Source organism: Schistocerca americana, chromosome 7, assembly GCF_021461395.2.
Source record: "Schistocerca americana isolate TAMUIC-IGC-003095 chromosome 7, iqSchAmer2.1, whole genome shotgun sequence".
In the NCBI taxonomy this organism is placed as follows: domain Eukaryota; kingdom Metazoa; phylum Arthropoda; class Insecta; order Orthoptera; family Acrididae; genus Schistocerca; species Schistocerca americana.
This window is the reverse complement of record NC_060125.1, coordinates 632,180,241-632,206,220: the sequence shown is the minus strand read 5'-3', so window position 1 is coordinate 632,206,220 and position 25,980 is coordinate 632,180,241. Positions and strand designations below refer to the sequence as shown.

Below are 25,980 nucleotides of genomic sequence, written 5' to 3'. Positions count from 1 at the left end.
TATAGTTAAGGTAGAATTTTCAATATTTTTAGGTGTGTCCATTGATGAGAGGTTAAACTGGAAGCAACACATTGATGGTCTGCTGAAACGTCTGAGTTCAGCTACGTATGCTATTAGGATTATTGCAAATTTTGGTGATAAAAATCTCAGCAAATTAGCTTACTATGCCTGCTTTCATTCACTGCTTTCGTATGGTATCATATTCTGGGGTAATTCATCATTGAGTAGAAAAGTATTAATTGCTCAAAAACGTGTAATCAGAATAATTGCTGGAGCCCATCCACGGTCATCCTGCAGACATCTATTTAAGGATCTAGGGATCCTCACAGTAACCTCACAGTATATATATTCACTTATGAAATTTGTTGCTAATAATCAAACCCAGTTCAAAAGTAATAGCAGTGTGCATAGCTATAACACCAGGAGAAAGGATGATCTTCACTATGCAGGGTTAAATCTGACTTTGGCACAGAAAGGGGTAAATTATGCTGCCACAAAAGTCTTTGGTCACCTACCAAACAGCATCAAAAGCCTAACAGATAGCCAACTAACATTTAAAAATAAATTAAAAGAATTTCTAGATGACGACTCCTCCTACTCATTGGCTGAATTTTTAGATATAAATTAAGGGAAAAAAACTTAAACATTAGTGTCATGCAATTTTTTGTGTAATGTAATATCTTGTACAGACATCTTTTATTAACCTGACATGTTCCACATCATTACGAAGTGTCGTATTCATGATCTATGGAACAAGTATTAATCTAATCTAATCTAATCTAATCTACAGCAGTGAAAGAAGAGGAACAGTACAAAGCACACTTTGTGGAACAAACGTCAAAAGATTCCATAGGCAGATTCATCACCCACCTTATATTTTGCGAAGAGCCAAGCCCATAATATGATTCTTTGCACAATGCAGCAAACACTTCTCATAGACTGAACAGAGATGAGCGAGACAACTGAAGATCAAGGAAAGTATACAGAGTCCATGAGGAGATAAAAAGACATTTGTGGGGAATCCTGTGCCAGAGACACAGGAAATCACAACAGTCACATTATGGAATTATACATACAGTAAGGAACCCAGCTCATCATACACTGCAGCGAGTGTCTCCTGCAAACTTGCAAGAATACAGCCTGTGGTAGGAGGGACAAGCCTGGCTTAAAGAAGATGTCACGTCATGGGCTGTACTTAGACACATCTGTAATATTTCTGCATCTCAGGTGGTGTCTGCATTAGCAGAACAAACCCAAAATGAAGAAGCATCAATTGTTACTTCATTCTTCCAGCACCGCCGTACTTTGGCAGGATATGGGAAGCAGGAGTCAAGTACTCAAGTATCACTTATGACTAATGATGGGAACCAAACGTCCAACATTCGAAGAACTGACAACCCTGACCTGCCAAACTGAGGCTTGCTTCAACTATCCTGCTCCTCTCTCGCCAATATCTTGGAAACCTACTTAACCCCAAGTCATCACTCCAGGTCATTTTATGACTGGAACTGCAATTACAAGTAACCTTCGTGCAGATCTAGGTACAACCAGTCTGAGCTTGCTCACAAGGTGGGAACTACACTAGCAAGGGCTCCATATCCTTTGGTGGCAATGGCCATCTGACTGCCTATATCATCTACAGCAGGGGTCCAAGTGGACGGTCCCCATTCAGAATATGCAGCCTTGTGTATTGGTTGTAGTAAGAGAGGACAACCTGCCACCCTTATGCTGGAAGCTGGATGTCACTGAAAGAGTACACACTGGGCACAAAGGCATAGTGCGAGTGGCAACTATTTCCACACCACACAGGGTTTTCAACAGGCCAACCTGCAAGCCATGTCCTTTACTGAGTGAAGTTATACATATGTGAAAAGTGAATTTGTATTTTTTAACTTGTATGTTTTCTTTTCTTTGTTCTTTGTATAACTTGCAGCAGACTCAGTCTATTTCATCTTCTTTTTTTTCCCCCACTCATTTTTTTATGTGATTCTATGTGTTAACAGAATGTTTGGTGTAAAGACACAATGATACGTGCATTTCCATGTGTTGTCTTTTATGCTTGCTTCAGGTGGACTTTGTGTTACTTGCATTATTTTCAAAATAAATAAATACTTCTTTCACAGCTGGTGTGATCAATCACTACATTTGACCAAAGCACCGAACAGTGCTTCCCTCTCTGGAGGTATACATACCTGAGCAACAATGACCATAAGGCCACCCCTCCTAGAGGACTGATGACCTCAGATGTTTAAGTCCCATATTGCTCAGAGCCAGCCAGCCACCCCTCCAAGGGCACCTAACAGTACACTCACCTCAGTGAGCTTGAGAACAATAGCGAATCCAACTTAGTCTGTCAGCTGTTGTAGCTTTCGGCCCACATGTCCTGTATGCTCAACAACGAAGATGTATATCTTGTTTTTTGAATGTAAACTTAATTCTGAATAGTAAGTGATTCTCTAACACACATCGTCATTCACTGCAATCCAAATGGATCCAAACCATTAAACAGTCCAAAATTCCTGGTCCTCTGATAACTTATATGGTTTATGTAACAGACAATAACAGGTTGTCCACAAGAACTCTGGGGATGCACATGATATGTTAATCTTACTACTCATTTACAAGCAAAATATGCACTGTGTATAAGTGCTGAATCCTCAGAAATGTTACTCAACATGAAATTAATGAATGGAAAAATACAAAGTATGCTAACAGCCAGACATTGACATTGCCAAAATGAGCAATCGCACACAGAGCAAGAATATCTGAAGTTAAATGTTTAAATCGTTATAGGTACAGAAAGTTGGCTTAAGCCAGAGATAAATTCTGCCGAAATTTTTACAAAGGTACAGACGGTGTTTAGAAAGGATAGATTGCATGCAACCGGTGGTGGAGTGTTCGTCGCTGTTAGTAGTAGTTTATCCTGTAGTGAAGTAGAAGTGGATAGTTCCTGTGAATTATTATGGGTGGAGGTTACACTAAACAACCGAACTAGGTTAATAATTGGCTCCTTTTACCGACCTCCCGACTCAGCAGCATTAGTGGCAGAACAACTGAGAGAAAATTTGGAATACATTTCACATAAATTTTCTCAGCATGTTATAGTCTTAGGTGGAGATTTCAATTTACCAGATATAGACTGGGACACTCAGATGTTTAGGACGGGTGGTAGGGACAGAGCATCGAGTGACATTATACTGAGTGCACTATCCGAAAATTACCTCGAGCAATTAAACAGAGAACCGACTCGTGGAGATAACATCTTGGACCTACTGATAACAAACAGACCCAAACTTTTCGACTCTGTATGTACAGAACAGGGAATCAGTGATCATAAGGTCGTTGCAGCATCCCTGAATATGGAAGTTAATAGGAATATAAAAAAAGGGAGGAAGGTTTATCTGTTTAGCAAGAGTAATAGACGGCAGATTTCAGACTACCTAACAGATCAAAACGAAAATTTCTGTTCCGACACTGACAATGTTGAGTGTTTATGGGAAAAGTTCAAGGCAATCGTAAAATGCGTTTTAGACAGGTACGTGCCGAGTAAAACTGTGAGGGACGGGAAAAACCCACCGTGGTACAACAACAAAGTTAGGAAACTACTGCGAAAGCAAAGAGAGCTCCACTCCAAGTTTAAACGCAGCCAAAACCTCTCAGACAAACAGAAGCTAAACGATGTCAAAGTTAGCGTAAGGAGGGCTATGCGTGAAGCGTTCATTGAATTCGAAAGTAAAATTCTATGTACCGACTTGACAGAAAATCCTAGGAAGTTCTGGTCTTACGTTAAATCAGTAAGTGGCTCGAAACAGCATATGCAGACACTACGGGATGATGATGGCATTGAAACAGAGGATGACACGCGTAAAGCTGAAATACTAAACACCTTTTTCCAAAGCTGTTTCACAGAGGAAGACCGCACTGCAGTTCCTTCTCTAAATCCTCGCACAAACGAAAAAATGGCTGACATCGAAATAAGTGTCCAAGGAATAGAAAAGCAACTGGAATCACTCAATAGAGGAAAGTCCACTGGACCTGACGGGATACCAATTCGATTCTACACAGAGTACGCGAAAGAACTTGCCCCCCTTCTAACAGCCGTGTACCGCAAGTCTCTAGAGGAACGGAGGGTTCCAAATGATTGGAAAAGAGCACAGATAGTCCCAGTCTTCAAGAAGGGTCGTCGAGCAGATGCGCAAAACTATAGACCTATATCTCTTACGTCGATCTCTTGTAGAATTTTAGAACATGTTTTTTGCTCGCGTATCATGTCATTTCTGGAAACCCAGAATCTACTATGTAGGAATATGGATTCCGGAAACAGCGATCGTGTGAGACCCAACTCGCCTTATTTGTTCATGAGACCCAGAAAATATTAGATACAGGCTCCCAGGTAGATGCTATTTTTCTTGACTTCCGGAAGGCGTTCGATACAGTTCCGCACTGTTGCCTGATAAACAAAGTAAGAGCCTACGGAATATCAGACCAGCTGTGTGGCTGGATTGAAGAGTTCTTAGCAAACAGAACACAGCATGTTGTTATCAATGGAGAGACGTCTACAGACGTTAAAGTAACCTCTGGCGTGCCACAGGGGAGTGTTATGGGACCATTGCTTTTCACAATATATATAAATGACTTAGTAGATAGTGTCGGAAGTTCCATGCGGCTTTTCGCGGATGATGCTGTAGTATACAGAGAAGTTGCTGCATTAGAAAATTGTAGCGAAATGCAGGAAGATCTGCAGCGGATAGGCACTTGGTGCAGGGAGTGGCAACTGACCCTTAACATAGACAAATGTAATGTATTGCGAATACATAGAAAGAAGGATCCTTTATTGTATGATTTTATGATAGCGGAACAAACACTGGTAGCAGTTACTTCTGTAAAATATCTGGGAGTATGCGTGCGGAACGATTTGAAGTGGAATGATCATATAAAATTAATTGTTGGTAAGGCGGGTACCAGGTTGAGATTCATTGGGAGAGTGCTTAGAAAATGTAGTCCATCAACAAAGGAGGTGGCTTACAAAACACTCGTTCGACCTATACTTGAGTATTGCTCATCAGTGTGGGATCCGTACCAGGTCGGGTTGACGGAAGAGATTGAGAAGATCCAAAGAAGAGCGGCGCGTTTCGTTACCGGGTTATGTAGATGTAGATGTAAAATGATCTCCATGATGTGGTTAACCAAAGTTTCTAATTGTATGGGTACCCAAAAATTTTGAACTCACTTCTTTATGTACTGACACAATACTGGAAAATTCTGGATGGGATTAAGCAATGCAATGAGGAAAAACAAGTCACTTGCCGCATACAGGACATTTTGAGTAGTAAATAAGCACATAGAGGAGAACTCTAACATGATAGCTTAGATTAGAAAGTTGCATTCTTCTTGAGAGGAACCACCCCTTCCTCCTCATTCACCCTCCCACACATACACACAACTACAGTTTCTCAGCATTGTGGCCCACCTGGCGTGAGTGGTTGTCTTTTTTATGTTTGGGAGGGGGGGGGGGGGGGCAGATATGTGAGAGAATGGTAAAAATATAAATGTGGCATCACAAAATACTCACCAGATGAAGGTAGGGATCGTGGCATACTTCAAATGGGTGTGCATGAGAGATATCTGAATAGAAGGAGGTTACAACAACAAGAGAATGAGAGCAAACACATTGTATGCAGGTACGCAGATCTGTAAATAGGGACCTGAAAATGTAGCATCTATTTTCACAAAATTAGTATATATTTTTGGAGTATATATTTAAAAGGTTGTCATGCAATGTGCCTGAATATAACTTTTTTGTGCTTTCAAAAGACAGGTTTTTATTTTTTTATTTGACTTTACTTTGTTCTCAAACTGGCGATTGGGGAGCATTTTGGTAGGGAAGTTTGTTTTTACAAAAACTTCAACAGTTTTTTTCCGAAATGGTCTTTACTACTTTTCTTCTTTTGTCTCTATTTAAACTTTCAGCAAATGATTGTTTTTGTTGGGAGCAGCAGCATTTCCCGAACTGTGAACACAGTGTGTCATTGATCAAAGGTGTTTCTCCATGTTATTTTTCTTTTCCCAGCCAATTCAATAATTACAAAATGTGAAGAATATTGTTTTTGACCTTTCACGATGATTCATAGCCGTGCGACTCATACTTGATAACACTACAAATAGAAGCAATGGGGTAGTTAGCATAGAAGTAAAACTGAAAGTAGCTCTATTAGAACATTAGGGGAAGACTTTCAGTGTGGTCAAAATATATTGACAGGTTTTGTTTTCTAGACACTATAGTGCAGTGTGGACACTATAAACTAGCAGTCAGCTGTCAATGAAAACAAACCTCATCTCCCTCACGCACGGTAGCCGCCTACACCAGTGTTCCATTTTTCTGTGAAAACGGAATTGAAACATGGTCACAGATATCACCAATCACTGCTACGTGAGAGTCGTAAGGTTGTGAGAGTCGTAATCGAACTTTGTGATGGATCAAAATTAGTCTCTTCACTCATTTTAAATTAGGAGAAGAAAACTACAAGCAACACACAACACAAAACATAACAGTAATGCCTGCCATGCAATTGTTTGCTGAGATTGGAGTTCCTGGCCCAAGCTCTACTCATCTTTGACACAACCACAGCTCAAAACAACTGTCACCTAAACTGCCATATAAAAATGTTCTCATTATACCAACTTCTGAGCTTTAGCTAGCAGACAAATGTACATGTATGTCTGATCTATAGTCTGAGACCCAAGTCTTTGGTATTGACAACTAACTAGCATTGTTTCATTGCCTACCAACCACAGGAAACCAGCCAAAGATAAACGATGCTTCAGCAGGTAGTGCTAGCGATGTTACAATGCTGCATTAACATATAACAGTTTCTTGTATGTAAACAGTGCCAACATTTGTCATTACCTAGCTATAAGTCTTGTCCATAGTTCATTTTATTTATGATATTTTTAGTACTTATTCACATCTATTTCATTTTAAACCATGTCCTGTGTGATGTATGGCAAAAGCCCAACATGTTACGTGAGGCAGAAGAGGAAAAACGTAATACATAGCAAAGCACACAAATTTGTGTTCTCAGTGAGAGAGTATTTTGAGAAAGAAAATGGGCAAGGTAAGCTCTTTATTTCCCATTGCAACCGGTTTTAAAGTAAACAAATACACTGTTGTAATGACAGGAGAAGGAACAGTACAATACAGATTATGATGAAAGTGGCAGAAAAGGGTTGTAGAAACTGGGGAAAAGGCAGCAGAGCAAGAAGCAACTGAGCTTTGGACAATGTCCAGAAAGGAGCTGTTTGTCTTCCTTTATATAACTGTTGTAAGAGAAGGGAATAATCCATGTTTTCAAAACTGCTTGTGTAGCTTTTGAAAAAAGTTCTTCTTAAAAGCAGCAAATTCTGATTGTGCACAGAGGTAAAAAGAAACAGGATTCAGTCTTTCCGTTATTAATGGCCGTAAAACATTAATGGGAAGGACAAAAGTTGTTGCATAGAGGTGTAAATGTGGAGAATCATGGATGTGATGTTCGAATGTATATTGTGACCAGATGAAACTTGGGTGAATGTAAGAGATAACTTGAGCTGTGCAGAAGAAAGCAACTTCGAATCAGATTCCGAGAGTGACGTTAGAGGAGTTTTCCACTACAATAACTGCAGCACACACTAGAATTTAAGAAGAGAGCATGCCATTGATTGATCATCACATTGTGTCTACTTTCTCCAGATTGTAACTGTTAATATATTGATAAATTATCCTGTCACTCACTGTAGAAAAGTTGATAATTCAAATATTCAACAATGAAAAAAAATAAAAAATAAAAAAATACTGTGAATGTCAGACAATATTGTGAAAGTAGTTTGCATTTTATCGTGTAGTATAACAAATAACTTTCAGATATTGCAACATACAACAAACTTAGTTAGATCTTCTCCATTTTTTACATCAGAACTAGTTACAGTGAATAAATTCAGGCTTACAGATAGGACTTGCATGCTGTTGTATTTTGTTTTGCTGCTAAAGCATGTGAGTCATAGCAACAAGGCTGCAGCACTCCAAATTCGGCAGCTCATCTCATAGCCTATAAGATGCTAGGTTCCACAGATGAGTCCTATGTTGCATAATGTGTTGTGTATCTTATACAGATCATTCTTCTACATCTGCATCTACACTCCACAAACCACCATATGGTGTGTGGCAGCGGGTACTGTGTGTACCACTGTCAGTTCCCCCTTTTCCTACTCCAGGCATCAATAGTTTGCAGAAAGGATGACTGCTGGCAATCTTCCATGTGACCTCAAATCTCTCTAATTTTATGTTCATGGTCTTTCCACAAGATATACTGCGTGTAGGAGGAAGCAATACATTTGATGACTCTTCTAGGAACATATGCTCTTGAAACTTTTAACAGTTGACCATACTGTGACACAAAATGCCTCTCTCATAGTGTATGCCATTGGAGTAAAATGAACATTTCCATGATGTTTCTCACTTCCTAAATGAAGCTTTAACAAACCATGTTGCTCTTCTTTCGATCTTCTGTATTTCCTCTATCAGTCCTACCTGGTATGGATCCCATACTGATGGGCAATATTCAAGTATTGCTCGAATGAGTGTTTTGTAAGCTACTTTCTTTGCTGAGATGGACTTAATTTCCTGAACATTTTTCCAATGAATCTCAGTCTGGCAACTGCCTTGCTAATCATTAATTTTTTGCTGTTGCTTCACTTCCAATCACTTCCTACACATACTCCTTGATATTTTATGGAAGTAACTGCTTCCAGTGATTTTTCTGCAATTATGTAACCACACAACGTGGTTCTTCTGCATCTATACCTACATCTACATGATTACTCTGCAGTTCATAATTAAGTGCCTGGCAGAGGGTCTTTCTGTCTATGTATTTGCAATACATTACATTTGTTTATGTTGAGTGTCAATTGCCACTCCCTGCACCAAATGTCGATCCTCTACAGATCGTTCTGCATTTCACTACAATTTTCTGCTGTTGCGACTTCTCTGTAAGCAACAGCATCATTTGCGAAAAGCCTCATGGAACTTCTGACATTATCTACCACATCATTTATATATACTGTATAAATCCCATCATCCACTTGTTCTGACATTCCGTACACTCTTATTTTGTTCATTAAGTGGCAGTGTCGAACTGTATTGAATGTCTTCTGGAAGTCAAGGAACACAGAATCTGCCTGGGCATCTGTATCTGCTGCTTTCTTCGTCTCATGGACAAAGAGAGCAAGATGGGTTTAAAGAGAGCGAGCTGGGTTTCACACAATCATTGTTTTTGGAACCCATGCTGATTCCTACATAAGAGATTTTCGGTCTCCAGAAACATCATAATACGCGAGCACAAAATATGTTCTAAAATTTTACAGCAGACCCACAACAGAGATATAGGGCACCAGTTATGTGCATCTATTTGACAATCTTCTTGAAAACAGGACGACATATGCTTTTTTCCAATCATTAGGATCACTCATCTAGAGTCCTATTATACACTGCTGTTAGAACAGAGGCAAGTTATTTTGCATACTCTGTGTAGAATCAAACTGGTATCCCATCATGTCCAGTAGCCTTCCCTCTGTTGAGGAATGTCAGTTATTTTTAAATCCCTTAGTAACTTATTTCAATATCTGTCATTTCGTCACTTGTGAGAGTATTTAAAGTAGGAACTCCAGTGTGATCTTCCTCTGTGAAATAGTTTTGGATGATGATGTGTAGTATTTCGGTCTTTTCTGTGTCATTCTCTGTTTCAGTGCCCTTATGATCACAGAGTGTCTTGACAGATGGCTTAAAATCATTTACTGATTTATAACTTCTTAGGATTTGTGGTCAACTTGGTAGATAACAAGTTTTACTTTTGTATTCATGGAACACTTTACATATAGTCCTCCTCATGCTAATTTTGGCTTTGTTAAGTATTTGTTTGTCTGTGAGGCTTTGGCTATGTTTAAATTTGCAATGGTGCTCTCTTTGCTTCCATAATAGCTTTCTAACATGGCTGTCTAACCAAAGTGGATTTTTCCCATACCTCACAATTTTGCTTGCAACATACTCGCCTAAGCTACATTGTAGGATGCTCTTGAACTCTGTCCACTGGTGCTCAACATTGTCAGTACTGGAAATAAAATTTTTGTGACGACTTGTAAGATAATTTGCAATTTCTTTTTTGTTGCTCTTGCTAAACAGAAAGATCTTCCTTTTTTTGTATTCCTATTTACAGTCATATTCAGTGATGCTGTAATGGCCTTACAATTACCAATTCACTGTTCTATGCTAATTGAGTAAAAAGTGTGGGTCTGTTTGTCACTAGCAGGTCCAAGACATTATTTTCATAAGTAGCTTCTCTGATTAACGGGTGATGGTAATTTTCGGATAAGGCACTTAGAACAATTTTGCATGATTCTCTGTCTCTACTACCCATTCTAATCACTTGCATCCCCCAGTCTATAGCTGGTAACTTAAAATTTCTACCTAAAACTGTAACATGACCAGGAAATTTAAGTAAAAAGTTATCCATCAAATGTTCCACCACTACTCCTGCTGACCACCTAAAATTGTAACACGACCATAAAATTTAGGCAAAAAGTTATCCATCAAATGTTCCACCATTACTCCTGCTGAGGCAGGGGGTCTATAAAAGCATCCAATGACCATGTTTGATCCACCTGTTACACTCAACCCAAAGTATTTCGCATTCTGAATCTATATAATTTCGCTAGATATTATCATATTTTTTTATTGCTATAAAAATTCCTCCACCACCAGCATTCAACCTATCTTTGCAATAAACATTCCAGCCACAGTTTAGAATTTCACTACAATTAACTTCAAGCTTCAGCCAGCTTTCTGTCCCTAGTGCTATGTGGGCACTGTTACTGGTTATAAGTGAGATTAGTTCTGGGACTTTTCTGCAGTTGCTACTGCAGTTAACTATTACTACATTAACATTTTCTTTTTCTGAACTGCTAAGACAAATTCTACTCTCTCTGGATTCAGGAGGCATCTTATCAGGCCTATGGACGGATTTCTCTATTAAAAAAAAAAAAAAAACAACAAGTGCATGCGACACATACTCCGCTGTCCTAGTAGCTGTTTCCTGCACATAGTGCATGCCTGGCTTATTAAGGGGGGTCCTATATATCTCTGCCCAATAGCAGAGGTTGACAAATATGCATCCACAACCATCACATAATCATCTGAGTCTCTGGCTTAAGCCTTCCATTCAGATCCAAACCAGAAGATTGTGATCGGTTCTGGGAATGATGCAACAAAATAATAGCTCTGCTTCCACCCTGCATCAGCTGAAACTATGCAATAGGTAACATTCGTGAAAACATGAGCTACGATTTGCTGCTGGATGTAGCCAGTGTGCTCACTCGTCGCTGGCAGAGCATTCTCCCCACATCTGCAATGAAACCCCCCCCCCCCCACACCACCACCAAAACCTTCCTCCTCAGAAAGCAAATAGAGTGCGCGCTATTTCCCTGAGGCGCTCCATCAGCTACCTGGACTCTCAGAAGACTGGCCTCAGTCCCAAGGGGCGAGGCATCATGTGCTGGTTTCGATGTAGTTTTAGCAGCCGGCAAAGTCTCACACCAGTTTTTGCGGCATAAGGGGGGGGGGGGGGGGGCACCTTTTCCATCTCCTGGCCACAGATTTGCAATCCTGCCACTGTTTGCCAGTCACTGCCATTAACTATCAACTAGCTGGGATATGCCACCTGGGAAGCACAGCAGCATCATGAATGCCACACAACATTACAGATTGCATAGGTTCCGAAGCATTCTCCCAAGGTGCCCCAATGTCGCTGAAACCAAACCAAGGGTACTGGTCATGGACAGCGCAACTACCTTATGAGTGGCAGGCAATTCCCTCTGCATCTGTACACAACAGGAACAATCCCTACCTAGCTTTCATTAATAAACAATTGCCACCAGTTGGTGCGACACCAGAGAATCGAGCCCACTAATACATCATTGCATTAGTGCACTTTCTATTTTACAAAAATGTTTTTTATGCATAATAAGTTTCCAAATTGGGCTTCACCAGGAAATGTATCACCACATTCAGCACACGTATGAAAAGTTGAAAAGTAATGCCTCTCTTTTTTTATGTGAAAACTCTTAAAGCTTTTAAAATGAAACAAACATTATTAGCATACCACACCATTATTTTTAAAGTCTACATATCTGCAGCCCTCTGCCAGTAGAAGGCTCCAAATCATACCATGTAATATGTTGGTGTGTAATGTAACTATGTCAGTGCAAGAGGAATAGCATGATGTAATCAAGTTTTGAATGGAAAGAGTTTGTCCACACATGAAACACCCTCTCCTTCAGCGTGACAATGCCATACCACACATAAGCACTGCGACATCTGCAACATTCTGACACCTTGGGTTTACTGCATTTATCATCCAGAGGTGAAGTTGGAACTCCCTCAACAATGTCAGATATTCTACAGTAGCAGTATCAACAAACTGATCACTCACTGGGAAAAATGTGTTCGTTGCCAGGGTGACTAAGTTGAGAAAAATACTTCAACTTGAAGCACAAAGATGCAGAATGTTAATAACATTTGTTTTACAGAATGCTTTAAGAGTTTTCATATAAAAAATGCAGAGGCAGCATTTTTCAGCATGCCCTCGTAAGTGTTAGTGGCAACACACTTTTGAGTACAAATTATAAAAGCAACATTCACCAATCTTTCTAACTAAAAGTTAGAACAATAATATCCATCACTCCATCCTTTGTCCAGTGTTCACATTCAACTGGCCAACAAGGCAACTCCAAGCTTCAAATTGCTATATTCTGGAAAATATTCTGGGAGGAATGAATATGTTTATATGAAACTAAAACCTCCAGACTTACTGTATAGATGGATATGTGATAGCAATATTATAAATACACTTAGTAAGTTTGTTACTAGGAGAAAAATTCCAGGTTTTACAGAAAATATCTGTTAGTTTATTTGGTGTTGTAGTTGGAAGGTCGGTTTGATTGCAGCTCTCCACACTAGTCTATTCCATGCAACCCTCTTTATCTCTGAATAACTACTGCAACCCACATCCATTTGAACCTTCTCACTGTACCCATGTCAAGGTCCCCCCTCCCAATTTTTACTCCTCACGCTTCCCTCCATTACTAAATTGACAATTCTTTGATGCCTCTGGATGTGTGCTACCAGTCTATCCCTTCTTTCAATCAAGCTGTGCCATAGATTTCTTTCTTCCCCTACTTGAGCCAGTACCACCTCATCAGTTACACAAACTACCAAACTAATCTTCAGAATTCTTCTATAGCACGACGGTTCAAAAGCTTTTATGAAATAATACCTTAAACAGCACGAGCATATATTTTTCACTGCCTCTTAGGTACAGTCAGATATTTAAAATTTTTGAGAGCATTCTGTAACTGGAGCACAGCAATTGGTATAAAATGCTAAAAATCAAATAAAAACAGTCTCAACCACGTTTTCAGATATTCTGTTTGCTAGGAACCAGTTTCGGCGCTTTCCTAAGACAGTCTTCAGGCTTTTCACCACCATTATGGCTGTCGATGGCAGCAGACAAGAGTGAGATCCGTAAAACCAGTGACAACCATACTCCTAGAGATATCACTACGTTTGCCACCACCAGCAGCCATAATGATGGCGAAAAGCCTGAAGATGGTATGAAACATGGGCCAAAACTGGTACAAATAAAAAACCTGAAACACAATCAAGACTGTTTTTATTTGAGTTTTAACAGTCAGGTGTGATGGTGTGAGATGTGTTTACATAATTACTATTGATTTTAGGTTACTTTGTGTTAATGCTATTATGCAATTTATTGATTAATTCAAATCTGTACCCATGATTCTGTGCAGCTGTCTTTGCGATATTTGTACTGTTTCAATGATATGTAACAATTGCATTCACAACATAGTTCTCAAAGGTGGTATAGACTGTTAATCTCTGTTTTTAAATATGCAGTCACATATAGTTGAGGTAAAACAGCACTCGTGACTTTGGCCTATCTTTAAATTGTATACATAGTATCTGTAAAAACTATTACTAAAGCCACACCCATAATGTAAATATTCGATATTTTGCAAGGAGGTTTAATTAATATGGATGCTGCAATAAATTTTATAGCAAAATTAGCAAGATGAAAAAGGAATGGAGCAACAATCAACACTGTGGCTAACTTTTGCAGTGTTACGGCTAATGAAACAAATATGCACCTCTGAACACAGCTTTGAAAGAATCTAAAACTAATAAAGTAAATTTCATAGCCAAAATAGTAACTGGTCACTCATTTGGATCAACATCAGGTGACATACAAGTTCACATATAAGTGTTCATATACAATGAGTGTGTATCACTCAGTTCCAAGAATTCAGAAGCAAAGGAATAGCTAATTGTCAGGTTGCTTGCGTATGTGCTTCCTGTAAGAAAACAAATGTTATGACAGTTGCATCAAGAACTCTATTGTGCTCACATTAATACTTCTTATGCAAAGACATTTCTACTATTATTAGTACTACTACTGGCCTGTCCTACATCCTTTGGCAAGAGGGGCCTCCACATTTGATATGAGCTCACACCTGCTCAATGGAGAAGTTATTCCTATGAAAGTCAAGTAGGTAATACCATGTAACAGCGTAACAGTGGCAGGTAAAAGCTAGATATTTTATTTACACTCATTCTAACAACAATTTTTAAGGAAATGTCAGAATGAAACAAAGGAAAAGGAAAAGATGTTTATGTTACCCAAGATTATGCAGTATTGCTGTTATGTGTTCCCAAGCTATCACCATATTAGTTATTATATTGAGTTCACATTCTTATACTGGCATGGATTACTGGTTGCTTATTGGAAATGGATGCAGCAGTCACTGCACACCTTTCTGCACAAGAGTTAAGGAAGTCCGATCCACACGCAAGTTTGACTTCTGCCCAGTATTAACTGAGTGAAAGCTGCTTATTCTTAGGAATAAACTAATATTGTTAACAAGAAATGACAGTAAGGAATATATGCATTGAGAGGCCAAGGTCTAAATACCCAGACTCGTGAACAGGGGTTGACAAGAGGTTTGTGAACTTACACCACTTATTGCCCAAACTGCCCTCGGGAACGGTGTAGCGAGACGTGTATATACATCCACAGAAGCGAAAGGGGTAGAGCTGCATGTGAAAATACGCAACTAACAAACTAAGCTAGAATTTATTTTCAGAAAAAAAATAAAGACATGACAATTTTTTGCCAATACAAACCCCAGGAAGAGCTAGAAGAGCTGTGTTTCTACAATGATCAAATACTGATAACATTTTGAAACTAGAATATTAACTTTTGCTTACGATTTTAAAAATTCTAATTTTAGTCCAAAGAAAAAAGCCTCCTGCTTTAAAATTACAAAGTGTGATAGAAACGAGATATTAATCTTAGAATTCTTATTCACTACAAAACAGAATGTTTAGCAGCTTTTACCACAAACAATTTTAGTGTAGCAACAAGTACTGTATCTCATGAGCAAACACAACTGTTTCTCATATTCTAAGTAACCAAAACCACTGATCTGGTATTCACATTTATTTGTTTACACTGTGGCATTTAATTGGAAAAAGTAGGGTACAGTGCTTCTGTAAATCACTGTTGGGTGATGTTACGACTGCTCAAGTGTTGTTCAGCACTGAACACATGAGCAATCTGGTGTGCTGTCATCAGTCAGTAGATTAACACCCAACTGCTCACATATTAGTCAGTACTTGCAGTGGTGGTTTTGCTGGCACTGTGATACCCATGGTACACACTTGTTGCTAGCAGAAGCTGAATTGGTCACCCACTCCACCCAGATTTACTGTCCTGTTTGCCACATGTGTGACTGTGATTCACATTTATTAAGTTGGGTTGGGTTGTTTTGGGGGAAGAGACCAAACTGCGAGGTCATCGGTCTCATCGTATTAGGGAAGGATGGGAAGGAAGTTGGCCCTGTCCTTTCAAAGAAACCATCCCGGCATTTGCCTGCAGCGATTTAGGGAAATCACAGAAAACCTAAATCAGGATGGCTGGATGCAGGATTGAACCGTCGTCCTCCCGAATGCGAGTCCAGTGTGCTAACCACTGTGACACCTCGCTTGGTATTTATTAAGTACTTCTTCAGAACGAATATGTTATCAATCACTTTCTTAATTATGTATTCTCAGTCTCATTTTGTAGAGCTAGAGTGTATTTTCAGTACTGATTATATGTGTGTTGTACGTGAGTGGGCATAATCTGTAAATAAAGAAAACGAAATATGTCTGGTTCAGAGGAGTTAAGGATATATGAATGCATCTGAAATGTGAAAAATTTACTGATATTTTTTGTGAATGAGGCCTTGAAGTGGAGCACGCAACAACATCATTTTTGCAATTTCTTTTTATTTTTTCAGTGAAGTACACATTAATAAAAGTTGCTCGCACAAAAAACAACTTACACAGTTTCTTTCCAATTTTCCACATAAATAAACCTGAAAAATTACATTCAATTTTGTTTTCTTTCTATTTCAGTAGTTTTGGAACAAGTGGAGATCTTTTGTTGGTTGATTTATTTTTGTTTCTGACACACACACACACACACACACACACACACACACACACACACACAGACGTCTCAATATGATGCAAAGTGAAAGTGAAAATGATGTGTTGTGGATCCTATTTGCACTATACAGGAACTACATTCGCTGACGTCTCACATATGCTTAAGTTTTGCATTGTTATGATAGATGAAACTTTCAAAACAAAGCAATGTGTTCTAATACATACAAAATACTGGACTGGAGATGAAAAAACAGTTTTTTAAAACATATTTGGAAGTAAAAATTGCAGAAGTTACTGGTAGCAATCTTATTCTAAAACAGGAATGGAATAGAAGTGGCTGTGAGTCATGGAGCTAACATAAGGTCTGATGACTTCAGGTCACATGTTATAAATGTTTCATTTACCAAGTTGATTGGTGGACTATCCAGTATGATGGCTATCTATAACACAACTGTTCCATCAGTGCATAACAGCCTTTGCCACAGACCAAAGAAAGTAAAGAAAATAAACTTGATGCTGGTTGGGATGAACCAGAGAATGAGTTCCCATACATCACAGCCAAAGGGAGAGCAGAGAGGGCAAAAGATAGAAACAAACACCACTCAGTATTACGCCCTGATAGAAGTCTAATTTAAGGCGAGGGACAGCAATGATCTACAGTAGCACACTAATATTTTATAACAATTAGACCTGTTTTTTAAAACAAACTGATGAAAATGGATAACTTACTGCTTGCTTAGGGCTGATTGAGTGCCAACGGAAGTAATCCCAATCCAGTGCTCCATGAGCCTCTTTTAAGGCTCCCAGGCCACGTAATTGCATGTCTTCTGGAAGAGGAACCTTTAAGTACAGATCTTGTGCCCCTCGAAGTACTTCTCTCTCTGTAAATACAGCATGTAGAAAGAATATTAACTATTTCCTGCTTACGGAGAAACACAAGAGCATAACGGCAGCTGAAGATTACAAACTATGTTCTTTAAGGATGCAAGTTGTTGAATATCAGAAAACGGAACAAATACCAAACTCTTTAAAGAGAAAACAAATTATTATTCATCACTGAATTCTTTACCATTTTCTGATCACAAATTTCTCAACATAAATAATATGTTTAAAACATAGATCAGATAAGGAGATCTCATGGTATGTTCTGGCCTTTTCAAGTTTCTCATAAATACAGAATTTGAAGGACAGTGCCCAGATATAAGTATCCTAAATCAGTATGATACAATTTTTTTAAAGGGGAGGGGGTGGGATTACTTCATCTCTCAAACTGTATGCCCAGTATGTGTTGCAATGAATCTTTTTACTTCCAAGTAGGTACACATATACAAATCAGACACATTTATATGTTCAAATAATGAGTGATGTATATACACAATTGGGTCAAAATTTGCCCAACAATTCCCGAGTTATGCTGCTGTCACGCACTTTTCATCCCCATCCTCATCCCTATGGGACACAGGTGGTTTTTATTCCCTCAGAAACCTTCAACACCACGTGCACAACAACTCACCTAAGTTTCATCACAACCAGATGAAAGGTGCAGCAACACATTGAAGACTGACAGACAAATAATCGTTTTTACATATTAGATATTAATTAAAAATCTGTTAGTCAACATTTCCATTTGTTAATAATATATGGAATTAAAAGTAAACATGAAAGTTATTCCCAGCAAGCTTCAAACCAACGACTTTATGTTTACAATATCTTTACTCTAAGCACTCTTCTACCAGCAACATTACTATTAACCTGAACATATTTTGTACTTAAGAGTGTTTGGAATCTTCTAACCCGAAAAAGACAATTTTATCAAGTTTGTCTGAAAATTGCATCATACTCCTTTGGAAACTGACTTTCAAATCGTACAAGTATGAAGAAAACTGGAGATGGCAGAGCACCCCCTGTGAGGCATTAACAAATGCTGACAGACTTTTCAACACAACATCAAAAATGACCCTACCATACTGAACTATACTGAACATTACAAGAAAAGAAAATACTTGAAATTGGAGGTTATATCAACACTCATCTGGTACACAAAGCACTGAACAAAGTAATAATCACTTCATGTGCGCTTTCAAAGCTGCCGACAGTTTGCTTCACACAATGCCCACGGTTTTATATTTGTGCAAACAAATGAAGGACCACAGAAGAAAGATGTCACACTGTGTTACTAACGGATACTCTGTATGGTTACATGCAACTGTAACAAAGGTTTGTACTGAGTTGGGAAAGCAATATCTGGGGATGGATAACACAAATTTATACAAAAGCAGGGAGGTCAGAAATCAAGACTTTCGGAGATGCGGAAATGTTAGAACTAGTTCCAAGTGAGACGACACAGGTCACACAATGAAAGGATAAAGTAGCTTCATAGTTGGCAATGACAAAATATAGCAAATTGTGGAATGATACTTAACAGGAATTTTATAATAATTAATTCTATTTTCTATGATAGACCAACACTCAATAATCACGACCAACACTCAATAATCACAAGTCCTGGAAAAGTTTGGTGTTTGTCATCAAAAAGCAGAAGGTTTCACTGACTGCAGAATAACTGTGAGATGAGGCAGTAATTTTGGCTGGCGAACACACATTTTAAGTCGTATTATTTGCAACACGATTTAATTGCAGTGTCGTTATGTGATAAATAGCAAATAAGAGTTTATAGGTTTCCCTGGTATGCCTGATAGAACACTTCTCCCAATAAATTCCCTCTTCTACATGTGGTATATGGCGAATTGTCATTATACTTCGTTCAAAATTACTTAACAACCAACAGCTATGCAGGACACGATGGAGTGAGACTTACAAGGAAGGCACGGCATATGTTCAGCCAAACTAACAAGAATTGCAGTTGGAGTAAACATCTGCAGTTCCCAATCCTTCACCTGCAACCTCTGAAACACTTGCAATATGAAACATTTTCAGGCAACTTCTTGTCCTGTGGTACGGTTCACTGCACAATGAGATTTTGCTTGTTTTCATTACTTACAGTTGCAGGATCAGCATCTTATACATGACATTATTATTATATGTTGTGTGCAATTGAACAATGGTTAATCAAATGTTATTCAGTGGTAAAATCAAATATCGTTCTTTTACCCAGGGGATTGCAGTACAAGGCCAGTCACAAAAAATGGTTTGTGTGTTACGTGCCTACAAATGTCAACCATTCTTCTTGATATTGATGGATGAAACAACTACCATGACAAAGCGAGAGTAGGAGTTAACTGGTTGGCTTCAGTGTCGAAGTAAATGATAATCTTAAAAATGTGGAGTTAACAGAAGTAATATCTCACTGTAAATCACAGTTCCTCAGATACAAAATTGATGAGCTGGCAAAAAGATTTGGGCATACACTTATGAGGTTGCTATCTTATTCCTGCCATTTCAACCCAATACAATTTACACAGGCCCAAATTAAAGGTTATGTTGCAAAGTAATAATAAAACTCTTAACTATGTGTGCAGTCAAAGCATTCCCCAATGATGCTGTTACCTCGTGACACTCTCCCATGAGTCAAACAAACCTGTGATCATTCATTCATGCTGCCCTTCTTTATATCCATTCAATACCCCCCACCCCCACCTGTTACTCCTATTTGGTACGGATCCTACACACTTGAGCGATACTGTAGGATGGCCCATACCAGTGTTTTGTATGCATTCTCTTTTGATTGCCTTTTTCAAGTGTTATACCAATGAATCGCAGTCTGTCACATGCTTTATCTATGTCTGAGACTGTATGATCATTCCATTTCATATCCCTGCAAATTGTTAAACCCAAGTATTTGTATTAGCTGATTGCTTCCAACTGTAAGTTACTTGATATTACTGTCGTATGAGACTATGTTTTTTCGTTCTGTGAAATGCATTACTTTACACTTCTGAATATTTAAAGCAAGTTGATATTCTTTTGTCGTGTTGGCCGCCGCACACCAGCCGTCAACTCGGTGCGGCGTGCTACAACACGCGCGGCAAACAGCGAGTACCGCTGGCGCTGCACATGATGTCAACAACTGGCGCAAGTGAACGCGTCGTCGCAGAGTTAGCGGCAACGTACACACCACTATCGATACGGATTACCCTGGCGGCGCTGCCCTCGCCACCAGAGTGAGCAACCGTATAAGGGCGCCATCTACCAACACTCTGATTGGCCGGACCTGCAGATTTAAGCGAGCTCCCTGAGCCCCTTTAACCAGTTCAATCTTCGCCGATGACTGTGTTACTACCCAGCTGCTGGATTCACGATGACCGAACCATACTGTGGCTTCCCTGGCTGGAAACTTGCGACACGTTGGTATCGACTGGTTGGCAGTGGTTTGGACTTGTATTCTCTACTAGTGACTCTGATTCTCCTTGGCGCTACAGCCAGCGAAGTGTTGTGTAGTCGAACTTAAGTTTTGTTATGAGTGACAGAATGTCAAATAAATTTGGTTATCACGGAATATTTGTTGTGTTATAGTGAGGACATAACATCTTTGTACCACTTTGACATCTTATCAAGATGTGACTAAATATTTTCACACTTTCTTTCAGAGAGCATATAAGCCTGAGGTTACTATTAATACTGTCCACAAGGTCACTTGAGAGACAACATTAGCAGAAAAGGCCCCAATACATTGTACTCAGGAACACCAAAAGTGACTTCTATATCTGTAGGTGAGTCTCCATCAAATATAACTTGCTGCATCACCCATACCAAAAAATTTTCAAACCAGTCACAAATTTCACTTGATACTCCATATGATTGTACTTTTGGTAATAACTGTTCATAATTCACTGAGTCAAATGCCTTTTGAAAATCTAGAAATATTGCATCTAATGGATTGCCTGGATTCAAAGCTTACAGTATGTTATATGAGAAAAGTGACATTTGGGTTTAACATGATCGGTTTTCAGAATCACGCTGGTTGGCATTGGGGAGGTCATTCTGTTCAACGCATCTCATTATGTTTTAGTTCAGAATATGTTCTAACGTTGTACAAAAAATTGATAAGGAGACTGGATGGCAGTTTTGTGGATCATTTCTGCTAGCCATCTTGTAGATGAGTGTGGCCTGTGCTATTTTCCAGCTACTGGGCACGGTATTTTGTTTGAGAGATCTATGACAGTTTATAGTTAAGAGAGGGGCTAATACAACAGAAAATTCAGAATAAAATCTGATAGGAATTCCGTCAGGGCCTGAAGCTTTGTTCAATTTTAACGTTTTCACCTGTTTCTCAATGCCAGACATGAATATCTATTCACTCATCTTTTCAGTGGTACAGGGATTAAACTAGAGGAATACTCCTGGGTTTTCCTTTCTACAGGAACATTCAAAAACAGAGTTAAACATTTCTGCTTCTACTCTGTTACCATTAGTTTCAGTTCCTGTCTCATCCACTCACGACTGGACACTGACGTTGGTGCCAGTATCAGTTGTTACGTATGAACAGAACTTCTCTAGGTTCTGTGTAAGATATTTTGACAATATTCTGCTATGCTAGTCATTCAAAGCTTATTGCATTGCTCTCTTGACAGACAAAAGTGTTAAACTTAACATCTCTCAATCTACAGCCTTTGTTTTATGTTACATCTACATCTACATAGATACTCCGCAAGCCACGGTAAGGTGCATGGCGGAGGGTACCCTGTATCACTACTTGTCATTCCTCTTCCAGTTCCACTCACAAACAAAGCGAGGGAAAAATGAATGTCTGTACAAATCCGTATGAATCCTTATTTCTTGTGTCTTATCTTCAAGGTCCTTACACTCGATGTATGTGGGGGACAGTACAATCATTTAGCAGTCAGCTTCAAATGTCGGTTCTCTATATTTTCTCAATACTGTTTCTCAAAAAGAATGTCACCTTCCATCCAGGATTCCCGTTTGAGTTTCTGAAGCACCTCTATAATCCTTGCGTGTAGTTCAAGCCTACCGGTAACAAAAATCTAGCCGCCACCTCTGAACTGCTTTGAAGTCTTCATTCAATCTTACCTCATAACAGATCCCAAACACTCAAGCAGTACTCAAGAATAAGTTGCACCATCATCTTATATGTACTCTCTTTCCTAAAAATTTTCCAATAAACTGAAGATGACCATCTGCCTTTCCTACGACAGTTTTCACATGCTCGTTCCATCTCGTATCGCTTTGCAACATTACGCCCAGATATTTAAATAACTTGACTGTGTCAAGCAGGTCACTAGTGACACTACATTCGAACATTAGAGGTTTGTTCTGTATTAACTTACATTTTTCCACATTTTGGGCTAGATGCCATTCATCACACCAACTGGAAGTTTTTCCTGAGTTGTCTTGTACCTTCCTACAGTCACTCAACTTCAACACTTTACCATACACCATGGCATCATCAGCAAACAACCACAAATTGCTGCCCAACCTGTCCGCCAAATCATTTATGTGTATGCAGAACAACAGTGGACCTGTCACACTTCCCCAGGGCACTCCTTACGATACCCTCGTCTCCGATGAACACTCACCATCGAGGATAACACATTGGGTTCTATTATTTAAGAAGTCATCGAGCCACTCACACGTCTGTGACCTTATTCCATATGCTCGTACCTTCGTTAACAGCCTGCAATGGGGTCCCATGTCAAATGCTTACGGAGACCTACAAATATGTTGCCCTCCATCCATAGTTCTCGGTATACCATAAGAGAGGAAAGGACAAGCTGAGTTTCGCAGAAGTAATGCATTCTACAACCATGCTGATTTGTGGACATAAGCTTCTTAACCTCAAGAAAGTTTATTACATTCAAACTGAGAATATGTTCAAAGATTCTGCAGCAAACAGAAGTTAGGGATATTAGTCTGTAATTTTGTGTGTCCATTCTTTTCCCTTTGTTATATACTGGAATCACCTGCGCTTTTTTCCAGTAGCTTGGGACTTTGTGGTGGGTGAGAGATTCACAATAAATGCAAGCTTGCTAAGGGGCCACTGTCGTATTGCACTCTTTGTAAAATCTTACTGGGATTCCATCTGGACCTGGTGATTTATTTGTTTTCAAATCTTCAAGTTCTTTCTCTACGCCAAAAAGGGATTGAATGGAAGCCTCACACCTGTTTAGCAATTTTACATATAACCAGAATTTTTTTCTGGTTCTCTGCCAGATCTTTTGCTACGGTGTGACAGTGGTAGTTGCTGTATGCTTCGCGCAGAAAACTTTTCACAGGCGCATGAATGTCTACTAACCTTTACATGTCGTCGTTTGTATGTCCTCTTTTGAACCTAGAGTGCAACAGTCTCTGCTTCCTCAGCATCCACCGAATTTCATTATTAAGGCATGGTGGGTCTTTTCTATCCTTTATCCACTTACTAGGCATGTAATTCTCCAGACCACGATTTACACTCTGCTTAAACTTCACCCATTTTCCTCTACATCTATCTTACTGGAACTAAGTTTTGCCAATTCACTATCTAAGTGAGATGTTAATAACTGATTATCTGCTCCATCTAGCAGAAACACTCTTCCAGCCTTCTTGACTGATTTATTAATTTTCATAATTATAGTTGCTACAATGACAACATGATCACTAATCCCTGTTTCTATACTGACATTGTTGATAAGGCCCAGCCTATTTGTAGCTACAAGGTCTAAGATATTTCCACTGCGAGTGGGCTGCTGAGCTAGCTGCTCAAGGCAATTTTCAGAAAATGTGTTCAAAAGTATTTCGAATGACTGTCTGTACTCACCGCAATGAATCCACAAACATCCCAGTCTATACGTGGCAGGTTAAAGAAAACTCCAACTAATATTGCACAATCTGGGTATTTTATGCAATAGACATCTATTATGCTGTACTCTATTTCTTCAGGTGTTTCTTTGCAGCAACAGCATACCTTATACGGTCCCTCCCATCATGAACTGTTCTACTGGGTACATATCTACACAATGCACAGTTAACTACTCTTTTACACTTGACCTACAGTTTCTCAACACGCTCCTGTCCTGAGATAAAAGTCTCAAGTTCTTCACTGAGATATGTCACCACTGCTTCTTTGTCTAGTTTACCAATCATATAAATATTTCTGCTTGTTGTACTTGTTCTTTTTACTCTGGTAATCATTGTTACTACAAATTCCTTATGGCCACTGATAGCAGCTTTGATGCAGACATCTTCAAAGACATCAGGTCTATTTGTTGCCATTACATTTAATATATATCGATCATGAGCAGGATTTCAAGCCATATGATCTAGGCAGCTTCCACAGAAGGCCGTAAGTAATGCTTCACAGGTTGTCTTGTTACACTCATCAAAACTGTAATAATTCCATTTGTTGCCACATGATTGAAGTTCCCTCTGATATTTACATTATGACTGGGGAACTTACTTACTAGTGAACTGATGTTCTCTCTGAAGTTTTCGGTTACACTAGGAAGTGAGTCTTGTGGTCGATAAAAGGATCCAATTATAATTTTATGCCCATCCCCGATGCTCAGTCTTGCCTAAACAACCTCACTTGTAGCTTCAGTTTCAGATTTGAGTTCCTCGTCATTACAACAAATACACTACCACAGTTCCCTATCATTTGTACATATGCTTAAATTTTTTCCAAAAATCTCACTGTTGTCCACTTTGGGATTTAACCATCATTCTGTAATACTATGATGCGAGCTTCATTGCTTTTTTAGAAGCACTTCACTTCAAACTCTGGCACTTCGGAAGTTCACAATTGGTATTTTAATACTGTCACCTATGGGGTGGGGGGACATTTATTTGGGTCTTACACTGATAGTTCTATGTCCCATGTCTACCACAGCATCGTTACCTGGACTGGATGGATAGTCATGGCTTGAATTTTTGCACTGAGGCCAAGAGGAGTCAAGTGCTGTGCCAAGGTCACATAAAGCTGCATTATGTAAGAGCTGTACTGTTTTAAAACTGATTATCAATTCTTACAGAAAAGGAATTCATCAGCCACGAGGATATAAGCACTGTACAGTGGTATGTGTCTTTGTGTATAGATTATCTGGGTGGTTGGTTGGCTTGCGGGAGGGGACAGAACAGCTAGGTCATCGGTCCCATCGGGTTAGGGAAGGATGGGGAAGGATATCAGCCTTGACCGTTCAAAGAAACCATACCGGTTGCCTGAAGTGATTTAGGGAAACCAGAGAAAACATAAATCAGGATGGCCAGACGTGGGCTTGAACCATCGTCCTCCCGAATGTGAGTCCAGTGTGCTAACCACTGCAACCACCTCATTTGGTGTATGTAGGTTAGCATAATTACTTGGAGGAAAACTTTAAAATTATAAAATAAGAGGAATGTTCGTGTCTGGCGCCACAGTCAGGTAAACTACATAATGTATGCTAGCTGTACAGTGTGCCGTCTCATCGTAATACATCCAACTGCCTATAAATTACAATCTGAAA

At 39.2% G+C, this 25,980-nt stretch overlaps 1 protein-coding gene across 1 annotated transcript in view; it reads right to left on the bottom strand.

Annotated features, from left to right (window-relative positions):
• The window catches only part of LOC124622143 (protein SMG5), a 276,199-nt gene that overhangs the window by 144,616 nt on the left and 105,603 nt on the right, over positions 1-25,980 (bottom strand). The window contains exon 11 of the mRNA XM_047147775.1: positions 17,318-17,469. Coding sequence (XP_047003731.1) covers positions 17,318-17,469 — 152 coding nt within the window. The remainder of the gene's footprint in view (positions 1-17,317; positions 17,470-25,980) is intronic.